Below are 14028 nucleotides of genomic sequence, written 5' to 3'. Positions count from 1 at the left end.
TGATCTACTTCAAAATACATGGCTAGTCTCATTCAAGATGTCTTACAATATCCAAGGTATCTGCACAGACATGGAAGGTATGACCAGGGACTTACAGATGTATAACCTGGAGTGGCAGACTTAGACTAGCTAGGATACCTCATGGCATTTCAAAGGGAACTTAACACCTGTGAAAAGACAAGTAGGATTCATTTCACCTGCCCTGAGATGTTCAGGAGTTTGAAATATAGTGTATGTTAGTAGATCTAGACCTACAGCTGAAAAAAAGAAAAAGGCCATTTCAGATGGAAATTTATATCCCACTTCCCTTAGACATGTAAGACAGAACTAAGCTAGGTTACAAAGTTTCTTCTTGATGGTTAACTTAGGCAGGAAGTTTTTGCTGCCAATAACTTTGTTTCTTTGGAACAAAGAGGTAAATTAGCAAATTTGTCCATGCCCTTCTTCTGTTCACTTTTTGTATTACGACCAGAAAGAGTTGGTTCACATCCCTGGCTTGTAATATACAGCTTGAATGTATTTAACCCCCATAGTAAAGGTCAGTTTTGTACAATGAACTCCATTTATTGTCCTTTTATGCACGATTAAATGGTAATTAAGTTTTAATGAAAAGCAGTAGACTGATTACAATTAACATAATCACTCTTGTCAGTTCGTGTCCTCATGTCTACTTGCTGAGTTGAGTGGGCAAGACAGGGCACTTTTAATAGCGTTTAAACATTGTTTTTAAGCTTCAACCACTTACATTTTTCCATCAAAAATTCCTTTAATTACATTTACAATCAACAGTAAGTACTTTATAGGTGTTATTTTCTGAGCTACTTCATGCTATCTTTTCACAATGCCTCTTTTTTAGGCAGATGCAGCAAAGACATTTTAGAGTGCAAAGTGTAGAAAGTAATCAGCACAGCCACAGCACAGTGAAACAAATTCTCCAGCAGGTTTGCTCTTTAATGCTGTCATTAAACTGTTCATTTGACCATATATTCTCAGATGTATATCCTTTGTACAAGCCCATAAATTGATATTCATTGACACTCATCCGAATTGCATAATCCAAACCAGAAGTTGTATGTAAGTGTAAGAGGTCCAGAATATTGAAAGATTTCTAATCCTGTCCAATTCTGCACCTGAAGTTTACTTCTTGGATTGTAACTAATATTAAAATAAAATGAGCTCATTAATAAATGCAACACTTGAAAATACCTTCATAGTATTTGTAATATCAGTTACCTTCATAGAATTTGTAATAAATATCCACAACTTCTGGGATAACCAGAAAAAGTTTAAGCAACTTCAGTTCATTACTTAATGAACTTTAAGAATTACAAACTACTAAAGTAGTGAATTTTCAACACCCTGTGCAGCTTTGCTATAAACTGGCCTACAGGTTGAACACATAAGGAATGCTACAGCATGCAGAGATCCTCACTTAGCCATAGGTTGATTAGTTTAAATCCTTTACAGATCAAGGCCATAGTGGTCTGCCTATTACCTCAAGGAGACTAAATAAACTAAACTCATATTTTTAGATTAAACAATTAAAAATTTACTTTAATATATTCCTTAAATCATATATTTTACTCCTTACAATTAAAAATTAATAAAACATTCCAGTTGTCAAGCAGGGTGAATGAAACTTTTAATATAAGTTTCCCTTTACTTGAGCATTCAGTTTTTCACCAAAGTTCTTCACCACTAATTCCAATTAATTATAGTAAGACATACTCAGCAACTGCTAGCATGATCACTGAGTGCATCCACTAAGATGGCAAAATCAATTCTTCACCCTTAAGGCATTAAATTATCTCCTACTTACCACAAGTATCACTGAAGGTCAAAAAATGTAATAACAAATCTGTTTAAATACTTTCCTCCTTTCAAAATCCTTGCATAAACTTAGAAGTAGTTCCATAAAATACAACATACAATGTGTTTACCAACCTTAACAGAATAAAAAACACCTTTATTTCCAAAAATGTAAAATTTATCTTCTTTCAACAACATGAAAAACAGCATACTGGTCAGAAATTTTAGAAATGTTGATTTTATTCTGTCTTTGACTAATTTTTGCGTTCTTTTATCGAGGTATCTTAGGGCTGGTAGAAGAGACTCTGGTTTGGGGGGTACAGCAGTCAGAAAAATCCAGCAAAATTAATTAAATGGATAAATGTAAAAGACATTATTCAGAGACCAGGAAATGCCCAAAGTATATTTCCTCATGAAATAATAATGAGAGAAAACTTATCTGTGCCCTTTGCATCTGAATGACAGCACTTACAGAGGTTTTAAACAATACTCCTACTCTTACATGCTTTATTAATTCATAGTTTTCCTATGCTGCTGAGCAGAAATACAGATGTGTAAGGATTCAACGACTAAGAAAATACAATGATACATTCTCCCTCCAGTCCTACCCTCTGTCTTACAATTCATCATATCATAGAAAAACTACACATAGTTAATTTTATGGTATTGATCACCTCTACAATATCGATAACAATATTCTTTCACTTTAGACCTGAAGATGAATTAGATCCATTTAATACCAAATTTTAAAATCTATTACAGTATGGTAAAATGCATTTTTCAGTTTAATCATGTACACAAACATTTGTTAAGGTCATAAAAATGACGCATGATGCAACCAATTTGTGAGAAAAAAAAACCCAAGCAACACAACGTATAAACACAAAATAATATATTGTTAGGTAGCACTGGCAGGCACATAAAAAATTATCACTGTAGAAGGAAACGTATGTATGTACAAATCCACTTCGACTTGTAAAATAATGCTAATTAGACAATGCTAGGCATATGGCTGCTGTGGAAAATAAGGAAAAAGAAAACTTAAACTTCAAAGCAAATACAAAACTTCTCCCTTGTTGTAGCTATTTGCATAAATATATGATTAAAATTATCTAGGTTTTTAAGACTAAATTATAAGATGAGGAACAGCTAATATATATAACATATTAATAGCATATATTAATATTATATTTGAGATGAAAAATTATTTACATACTTGAAAATTGAATGGAGAAGCCTGATTTGCTGATGAAAAAATCACTGTCAAATTGTAATGTTAATGAGTTGAAAGTGCTGTGAATATCTTCTGGAAGGGCTGAGCCACTCCATTCTTTCAGAAGGATGCTGCTATCAATAGGCCCATCCCACACCTTCAAGATGTCATGAGCGGCCTCAGTGTCAAAAACTATAAAATGCAGACTGCAAAGAGAAATTAAAAGCACTGTACATTACTCATCAAACACAATTTCACAAAATTCCAAGCAATCATTCCCAGATTGTAGTTAGTTTTGGGATGTTGTTTAGGACTGAAAAAGGGCTGGTGGCCCTGCAGTTTTACTCATATTTCCTGTTGCATAAGCTTATTTTGGAAGAGAGATGCCATTCTGCTCTATAAATGCTTGAATTACAGAAAACACCACTGTGAGTCATACAGTACTTGTTTTGTAAATTAACTTATCCCTTAAATATCTAAAACAAAAATAAGACCTCTGGGTTTGTATAGTTTGGAGAGAAGGAGGAGTGTACCAAAACCAGTGATTGACTTGAACCACAATTTTAAAAAAGCAGTTACTACTGGACAGAAGCATACACAGCACAGGAAATTCTGTCATCATGGCATTTTCTTTCCTATACAAACCAGAAAATACATTATCCTACCTTTGCCTTATGCCAAAAATTATAGAATATAGAATTAGAATAGAATAATCTGTATTTATCTCAAGGTGAAGTATTAGATTTAGAAAGATGTTCAGGGCTGCTGTGTTATTAGTTAAAATATATGCACTGACTTCAAGTTCTGACTGTTTACATTTTTAACACTGAAGAAATCTAACAGGTAAATATGAAAATTATATTTTTGTTTCAAACAGTTGTGTGTAGATATTTCTTCATTACATTTGTCATTAACTGGAAATCATTAATTTGAAGATTGTCATTCAAATGTAAATGACATACTAAATTCACCTATGACGGAGTGAATTAATTATTTGGTTTAGAAATGGGATTACTAAAAATAAGAAATTAAAAACCCCTCCCAGTGAGTAACCAGTCATTTGTTTATATAATTTTGTCTATTTTATTTTTATAAAGTAATACTTTTCCTTTAAGCAATCAGTTAAAACTATTGTCCCAAGAGATTAATAATAAAACACCTTAATATTTACTCAAAATAAATAAATAACTACTATTCTTAAGTAACACTTTTACTGCAAATCATAATACTTCTATCCAGTAGATAGAAATACCTATTCTATCTTGTACTTTTATCCTGTACTCCTTTATAGGAATAGAAAACTAATCTCTGTTGCATAACATCAGGAATATTTGTATGAACAGATTATTTTATAATGTCAGAAATTAAGATTATCTTTCTTGATTAGAAGTTAAATGCTTCTGTTACATTCTTGCTTTCACAGCAACTTCCTCTTAGGGTTGGACCATCTTGAATATTGAATAGAATTTGCCATTTCAAAGTTTTTGAATCTTTATGTTACTACAAAAAACTGAGCTGAAAGAGTCTTTAAATATTGGTATTCCTTCCACTTGAATGATTTAGCTACACATCGACAGCAAAGTATGATAGTCTTTCTTGTCACTATGCCAAACTGATGAGGAAAAACTATTTTAAAAGGTCTTCTTGTATTACTTATTTCCTTCTGCCTGAGTTCTATAATCCCTCCATCATCTTCCCATAAACCATTTTAGAAATAAAAGCTCTAGATTCCATCATCCAGACCTTGACATGTACCTTTATTTCACGCATTAATCACCAGTTTTGTGTCCCTCATTTTCTGTATTCTTCTAATTTCTTCCCTTTTCTGTTATGCTGAGTACCCTATGTGGAGAAATCTTCTAGTCTTTACCTATTAAGCATTATCGAGTCCTGTCCACACCTCTTATTAAAATGTCTTATTCTTTCTCAAATTTGATTATTCTCAATGTCTTCTCAGATGCTACTGGACTCATTATTCAAATAATTATGGGGGAAAAGTCTCATACTTACATAATTCAAAATGTTAAATACATTAATGGTATGACTGAAGAGAGCAGGAATGGAAAGTGAAAATCCTTCAGTGTTGAATATAAAGCTTTATATCCCTTAATCTTCCCTACTGTTGCTGTTGCTTGTCAAATCCTCATCAGATCAAAGCATTTATGACAAAAGACAGCTCCTAATAGACACCCAACAAGGTCCAAGATGCCTGATGTCTGAGCACTCTTGACAGAGAGTCAGGAACTTTATGGCTGCTTGAGGTAATGCATTTAAAAAATAGTGTTAAACAATTATATTTGATTTAAAACTAATTATCACATTGAATATCACACTAAGATATAAAAGAAGGGCATTACAGTGACTCTAGGGAAGAATTCTGAAACCACAGTTGACAGCTGTAATGGTTCTGGCTGAGATAGCAGTCCTCATAGTGCTGCAATATGTGTTGGTAGCTAGGAAGATGCTGACAACACACCAGTGTTCTGGCTACAGCTGAGCGGTGCTTGCACAACATCAGGGCACAGGATTCCCCCTCACCAGTAGACTGGGGGTTGGCAAGATCTTGGAAGTGAATACAGCCAGAACAGCTGACTCAAACTAATGAAAAGCCATATGATATCTGCTGAGCAATAAAAGCAAAAAGAAAACTGGGGGCATGTGGGTGGGGGGCGGTATTCATTATTACATTTGTCTTTTGGAGAAACCGCTAAGCATACTGACACCCTGCTTTCCAGGTTGGACATTGCCTGCTGATGGGAAATAGAGAATAAATATTTGTTTTCCTTTGCTTCTGTGTGCCACCTTTGCTTTTGCTTTATTAAGCTACCCTTATCTTGAGCCACAAATGTTTTTTTTCCCCATCTAATTTTCTCCCCCCATGTCCTGCTGAGAAGGGCAGTGACAGAGCAGCTTTGTTGGTGTCTGGTGTCCAACCAATGTCAACCCACCAGCATACTTTTTAGCATGCAATGCGGGTATTGCTCATGACAGCAGTTTTGTATTAGGCATACTATAAATATAACAGTTATTAAGTGGCAAGCTCCTGTGTGGGTCATGGAGTTTGCTGTCTGCACTGCTTATCTCTTTATTTTGCTGATCTTGGGAACACTTTAACATATAAAATTTCTATGTGCTTTGCCATGGCACTGATGGCCTCACTGTGCTGGGGGAGCTATTTTGTGGAAAGGATGAGGGAATACATCTTCTTCCTATCCATGGCTGATATGGATGTTTCTATTTATGCAGGTTCCTGAGGTCCTTGTTCACCCTTGTTCAACACTACTGCTTAACACTATTAGCATATTATCTGGTGTTGTCCTGGTGTAAGAGAAGACAACTTTTGTGTGAGGCGATATTGAAATGTACCCTGAGGCAGCTGGTGTCTGGATGGCAGGGTGCATGGAAGGATTTGGGCAGGTTCCTAGGGCTGTTATCATATCCCAAAACCTGGGACTTTACACCTGAATAGGCAAACCCTGGCCACCTGATAGAAGTGTGCCTTGCCTCCTCCACTGAATACCAGTAGCTTGTGTAGAAGAGCATAAGAATACAAAGTATAGACTATAATTTATAATATACTAAAGTCAACAATAAATAACGAAATTAAGCATGTACCTTATTGTCTTTCCTGGATCTGCTTCAATAATCCAAGTGCAATGAAGATTGTTGTCATATGGTGCTGGGTAACCAGGGGACAAAATGCGCCCCGATGTAGCAGCATGAATTCGACCACCACACTCAGCTACAAAATAAGTAAGGATTGCATGTATTTTTAACAAGATCATAATATTCTTCACTTGCATTTTCTGTCCATTCCAAATCTCTCTGTCTTCTAAAAAGGTAACAGAATGACCTGATTTCTCTGAAGTAATACACATACATACAAACCAAGACAGCTACCCCAGTTAAAAATGCACATATATTCTCATTCCTACCTTGTTACAAAGGAATAAAACATACTTTTGTGATTATGTTATTATACCAACAAGAACAGCCTGATATAAACTGAAACTACAAAAGCACAATTTTAGCATCAGCTAGAAAGCAGAAACACTTCAGAAATATCCCATCCAAGATGTATGGCTCTTCTAAGCAATACACTAAATGCTCAAATTCAGAACATACAGTGTTGGATTAGAATCGCTTTATATGTTGCTCTACTGTCAAAATGCCTCAAATTTAATGCTTTCAGGTTTCTTCTATATAATTTCAAATTTAATTATATCAAAAAGATGTTTGATAATGCATAGTCATGTCCTTTATTATTTAAAAATTTAAATACCATATGTCCACAGAAACAGTAGATCAGAAATCCATGATTTGAAAGTATGCAGTGTGTTGCTTAAAACACCTTTATTATCAATGCTATTGTAACTTTGTGGAGAGATCAACTGCAGTGCTTAGCATCCAGAATCATATGATTCTGACGTTGCTTGCTAAAAGCATCATGCTGTTGTCTGGCCAGTATAAATATGCACCCTGATGAAACTGGAACTGTGTTACAGTCAGATGTCACTGAACATAAAAGGATAAGCGAGTAGATTTAGATTGGGCATTAGGAAGAAATTCTTTACTGTGAGAGTGGAACAGGTTGCCCAGAAGCTGTGGCTGCCCCATCCCTGGAAGTGTTCAAGGTCAGACTGGATGGGGTTCTGAGTAACCTGGTCTAGTGGAAGATGTCCCTGCCCAAGGCAGGCAGGTTGGAACTAGATTACCTTTAAGGTCACTTCTGAACCAAACCACTCTATGATTCTATAATCAATAATTCTTCAGTCAAGCGATGTACCTGAATTCCTACTTCATTTACAGTGCTTACAAGCAGCAGTATTAAAAAATGCTACCATGGGGAAGTCTTCAAGCACAGCTGTACAGCAAACACAATGTAAGACATAGATGATGAAAGAACCATGGCATTTTGACCAAACAATCTATCAGCAACACTCTTAACAAATAATAACCCTTATACATGGCACTAAGTTACTACTAACAACTAAACTGTTACCAGGAAGGATAACATCTGAAGAGGAAACAAAGTGACTAATTTACAATAGTGCTGTTTTGATCACTCAAAACACTACATATTATTTATAGATCAACAGCAGAAAGCTAGTTTACCACATAGTTTCTTCAAATATGACCTTTGCCTAATATTTCAGTTAATTTTTATTATACAAGTTCAGAACGCAACAGTCACTGTGATAGCTAACTACAGATGAAGAAATGACTGATACGTTACTGTATTTACCAAATAACTCAAGAAAGCTAGTTAAGGCAAAATTATTTAAACTGAAACTAATTAACAGAAGACTTTCAGAAAGAGAATGCGTGATTAAAATTTGGGATGATGCATTACATAGCTCATATATGTTTAAAAAAAAAAGATAAAAAATTATTAGGAGTAGATCAAAAGTAAACTTTCCAAAGTGATAACAACAAAAAAAAATCTGAATTTTTCAATATGCACTGTAAAATCATCACCTCAAAGAATATACTATATAAAGAATCAATATACTACTACTAATAAAGTGAGTGATAAAGTGATAAAGTTTGATCATATTAAAAAAAGTTCTATAATCTTCTAGAGAAGGAATTAAAATAATTCAATAGCTTTCTTCATTAAGGCTTAAGGAACATTAAGGGATATAAAACATGTTCATTGAGGAACACAGAAAAATTAAGATTAATGTTGACCAATATACCAGTGTATGGCTGAAAATGATTAGGTGTAGAATACGTGCAATATGTTTATTTATGGGCTTGAAAGTTTTTTGTGAATGAGACTGAAATGAATGTTAAGACAATGAATTTAGATGTCACTGGAGAGAACAGCAAATATCAAGTGGTAATCTAGAACACAATCAAAAAAGAATAGGTCTCCACGAACAGAAGGGTATTAAGAAAATATGACTGAAAAAGTAAGTCATGTCTGGAAGTTCATAACAACTTAAGAAAAAGGAAGAAAAGAAAGCTTGTCAAAAAAAAGTAGGAAGAGATAAAATGTGACAGCATAAGATAAAACTGAAGAACAGATTATATAAATAACATTGGAAGCAGGAAAAAAAAAAAGCATGAAATGATCTGCAGATGTTTAGCTGAGTTTTTACAGTTCTTCATGACAAGTTTTCCTGTGCACGGAACAGTAGAAAAAAACATAATTTCATTAACTTAACAGTCTGTGAAAGGCTGTTTAGAAAGATTCCCCTTTAGAAAATTTTCAGAGAAAACGATGAATATTTGACTTCTTGGGGAAATACATTAGTATTTCATAAGAATTTTAAGTTGAGAAAGGGGAAGAGGAAGCTTATACAAAACTGATACAATTCCCAAATTTGATTTTAAAGATAAAAAAAGGACGGCAAATAAAAAGGTGTGTAAAGAGATGAAGATATACAGAAAGATAGCTTTGTGGCTGAACAGACAGAAGGCAAAAATGAAACCTGTCTCAGGATACCAAAAGAAAATTGACTATTCTATTTACAGCAAGACTTGATTTTACTTAGAGGTGAAGTGGGATCCTCAAGAGGGTACCAGTGATTCCAGAAGGTTAGCAAGAAGATACAGAAACCGAATTTAGTAAGGCAAGGTACAAAATCTAAAAACAATAATAATGATGATGATAATAAGAACAACAATCAAAATAATTAATAGAGTAGCAATCATAAGTGGAAATAGACACTTGAAAGTAAACTGCTATCAAGCAAACTGGAAATACAGGTAGAGATATGGGTGTGGAAGGAGTGTTACATAGTAGTGATCCAGTAAACTAAGTAAAGTCAGCATTTAAAAGCATACATACTGGTCAAAAATATGTTGAAGAAGTGTTACAAAAGATGATCTTTAGGAGCAAACATAGGATTTTTCTTTAGATTCGCTTAATCCTGCATTCCCTATCGTCACCCAGGACAGACTGGAAGACACATTATTTTTTATTTCTTTTTAAACACTGTATGGTTGAGATTTGAGCATCCCACATATAGGTTAGAAGATTAGATGACAAATCATCATACTAAGGAAATAGGTAGATAGCTGGATTTATTCACCTAACAGACTTTAAACCAACAAGTAATTTAGAAGTGATTCAAATACTTATGTTGTAGTGAACACAGGCACAAGAAATTATTACAGGAAATAACCTTAGAATAATGACTTCATTTAAATTAAATGGGGAGATAGGCATAGGTAAGACTAATTATAGGTTTTCTCTATAAAAGGGCAAGCTTAGAGGAAAAGGAAGCTAGCCAATTAACCGATGAGCTTGAGGACTTGAATGTTTAAAGAGCCTACAGAAGTCCTTAAATCAAAACTGGAAAGAGTTGTTTTGACCTGTAAAATAAGTAAGAGAAAACTTAGAGATATAATTCTGAATCACGAGTTCTACTAAGACAGCAGAAATGCTGTTCACTGATGTTTTGCTGGCATTTACCCTCTGGGTAAGCTGAACTTTTGAAAAGAAGGGAACTTGCTCCTTTTTAAATCTGTGAATGTGTTCAGCAGGAAATTGCTGTTGGAATGGAAAATGTAACACCCAATATGGGAGAGAGGCAACAAGCAGGGATCCTACAGGTAACTTCTGAAAGCAGTTGGTGGTCTGCCCACGGCAGGCAGCAAACACTAAGCATCAGAAGATGCATAGAAAGAAAGACTTTCCCAAGGCCTCATGAGAACTTCATCTGAAACTTGAATTCAGAAAGTGACAAAAAATCATTGCTAATTGCTGGACTCGAAAGAAACACTGGAGGAGAGAAACTGCCTTGCAAAGGTACAATAGGAAATAGCTATATTGATGTGCAGTTATTTTACCCTCCTCACCTAGTTCTCTATGTCACATTTATGTTAGTCAGTAATGAAACAGTTTTAGGTACTTGAAGACGTGGGATATTTAGAGAAAAGGTGTACCTCAAGACTGACAAATGCGGTATCCTATCATGCCCACAGTGGCTCAAGAGCACACAGATTAAAAAATCCACTGGTGTGGGATGAAAATTAGAAATCAGTTATTTCTTATGAAAACAGGTAAGATAAAAAAAAATAATAAAAAATCTTAAGTTGCTTTGTCATGGGGTTTGCTTAGCTTGTGAACTGTTTGAGAATACCACTGCCTGTAATAGCATATCAGACTCAATGATCCAGGATATCATCAGAACCAAAGCAGTAGTCTTGCATCAAACTGCCCTGTGGAAAGATGTGTTTCCTTGCATTTTGTAGCCATTAATGGTCAGCCATCTGTTTCACAGAAGTTATACTAGGATTTTCACATTAAATCTTTATTTAAAATATATTTACACCATTATCATAGCATGAAGTATAGAAAGACAGAGTATTTGTTGTTTTTCTTTCTTGAAATACCAGACCAAAATCTTTCATTGCCACAACCCATATTACCTATGCAAGTAGGCAAAGGTTTGTCCCAAACTCTTCGATCTCCACTTAAGCAGGTCATAATGCTACTACCATGCATTGTATAGCCAGGATTACAGCTGTATAAAATGACAGTGTCTATAAAATGTCCTTCATCTCGGATCTTGTAGCCATAATTTGGTATGCCAGGATCTTCACACTTCACTAGGTCAAAACCTGCAAACAGAAATAAGAAGAAAAAAAGGCACAGATACATAAAATGTCAAATTAAACGCCAATGAATCTGATCTTGATGAAAATTATATTCCCATGATTCATTTTGATCAGATGTATTCACAGTGACCATAGATAAATTAAATACAATTTGGGTAAATCAGAAATGGAAACACCAAGTGCTAATTATTCATTGTACTTGATTATGGCATTAGTTTATTGAATAAAGCATATTATCTATGCTATTCTAAACGATATTAGGGAGCAATTTATTAATTTGTAAAACTTCTAGTCTTCCATTCTTTTTTATTCAGAGAAAGGAACTCTTGACCCTGTATTTGCCACTAAGTGCGAGCTTCACTTCCTCACCCAGTCTCCATATTGAACTCAACAGACCATGTGGTAACTCAGGAAATAAAATGCAAACATTATTTCATCCATCTTATTGTCCAGATAACATGGCTTCAGTTTCTTTTCTGCTGAAATGAATAAATACTCCTACACTCATTTTCTATTAGCATTGCCCTTTTTAGCCTATTAACATGCTGAATGGGGTAAACAGTATCCCCTCTGCTCCCTGCGAAGAGCAGTTCTAGCCTGAGCAGTTAAAACTCCTTCCACATTTTACCCTTTCCTCTCTGCATTTTTTCTATATAACATCGCTAAAATGTAAATATGCACTCCTTTTGGCTTGAGATCCAGTTCTTGGAGCAATAAAAAAAGTGGTTCCAAATTCATCTTTCTCAAGTCCAGATTCTTCTTTGTGGATTCTTCCTTTATTGCTGTCATGTTCCCACCCCAAAAAAGTAATTCTGACTCTACAAACGGATTCCATTTTGCTGTCCTTATTTTACTGAACAGCTTCATTAAGTAGTTCTGAATCAGGTGGCTGGTCTTCCCTTCAGTTTGCTATTTTCAGCTCATTCTCTACATGAGGCTGCCCAGAGAAGCTGTGGATGTCCCATTCCTGGCAGTGTTCAAGGCAAGGTTGGAAGGCTGGATGGGGCTTTGAGCAGCCTGGTCTAGTTTACGGTGTCCCTATCCATGGCAAGGGGGTTGGAACTAGATAACCTTTAAGGTCCCTTCCAACCCAAACCGTTCTATGACTCTATGGGGTCCTTCACTAATTAGGGGAGAATCAGATACCAAGTTATGAAGTATCTAGACTTAGTGAAAAGGAATGCATCTTCCCCACAAACACACACACACACAAAAAAAAGACTGTCATTCCACCATATAGACACTGCATCTCTATCTGTGCTAGTACCTTAAAAAAGATCAAGCCCCAGGACCTATAAGAATGCTCTCACTACAGCCATGCACTTCAATTGCCCTTCAAAACAGCATGCCTGTCTGCAAGCTACTTCAAGGGAATTTAGCTCACACCGTATACTATGTCACACCTGAGATTGTTTGGGAGACTCTATACAACCAAAGCTAGGAGCACGCTAGCATTTACCCTAACATTTCAGCAATCTAGACAACCACTTTCCCATGCTCACACTCATGCCCTGACAACATTAAGTCTATTGTGTAACCTATGTGTCACAAGTACCTATAATCACACCCAGTAGAAATCTATTATAGGGATTTATCATTATTCTTTTGTAAAAGATTGTTTCCATGTGAGTATTTGCACAACACTGCAGCTTCCCTTTGCTGACCCAAAACAGAAACAAACGAACACCATTTCCAGAAAAACGGGGTAGCATTCATTTTAACTAGCTCTCAGGATCAATTATACTAAACCAGTAGTCTTTTAGAGTTAACAGTAACTTATGGGGTATGATTAATCTCAGCCTAAAGTAGATATGTAAAATAGATTGGATGATCTGTGGAATTAAAAAATTGTCTATTTTTCTTCATTCAGTGCAAAAAGAGCAAAGGTGATCAGGTCATTCAGATGAGCTGAGCCTCACAAAGAATAGCTGTATGTCATTATTTTAATCTCCTATTAAACTTACAAAGACATTTATTTTAAACCCCAAAAAAGTAAGTTGTTTGATAGTTAATGTGATATTTTAATGCTAATTTGATGGCATGAGCCAACCTAACACTATTTCTGTGCCACCTGGGTATACTTTCCCATCTATTAGCAGGTGCAACATTTGGTTACCATTGGCAGCAGCATGTGAATGACAGACAAATCTGATTGTTTACGGTAAGATAAACTTTCCATAACAGTGATATATAGTCAGAAAGCTACCACAAAAAATTGATTCTCTACTACCTATCACCACATAAAGAAGAAAAGGTTGCTAGGGAGCAGTAGTATCTTTTATAAGACCGGCAAATTTGGGTGCAATGAAACAAACTTTGGAAAAACAAGCCCTTCTAGTCTGCTATATAGACATCTTCACTACAGAAGAGTACAAGACCGAGATAAAGTTACTGTTCTGACTTGCTTCATGTATTCCACTTAGCATTCAGTTTTG

General features: G+C 35.2%; 1 protein-coding gene across 2 annotated transcripts in view; it reads right to left on the bottom strand.

Moving 5' to 3' along the window:
- CSMD1 (CUB and Sushi multiple domains 1) overlaps positions 1–14028 on the bottom strand; it is a 1128271-nt gene that overhangs the window by 194901 nt on the left and 919342 nt on the right. For both annotated transcript variants that reach the window (XM_061354960.1, XM_061354961.1), the window contains exons 24-26: positions 11405–11596; positions 6638–6764; positions 3026–3228 (exon numbers count right to left, since the gene is read on the bottom strand). In XM_061354960.1, the coding sequence (XP_061210944.1) occupies positions 3026–3228; positions 6638–6764; positions 11405–11596 (522 nt within the window). The remainder of the gene's footprint in view (positions 1–3025; positions 3229–6637; positions 6765–11404; positions 11597–14028) is intronic.

This window comes from Neopsephotus bourkii, unplaced genomic scaffold (genome assembly GCF_033783945.1).
Source record: "Neopsephotus bourkii isolate Nb327-2 ecotype Australia unplaced genomic scaffold, CSIRO-AGI_Nbou_v1 NB_756, whole genome shotgun sequence".
Taxonomy (NCBI): domain Eukaryota; kingdom Metazoa; phylum Chordata; class Aves; order Psittaciformes; family Psittacidae; genus Neopsephotus; species Neopsephotus bourkii.
This window is presented reverse-complemented; position numbering and strand designations above follow the sequence as displayed.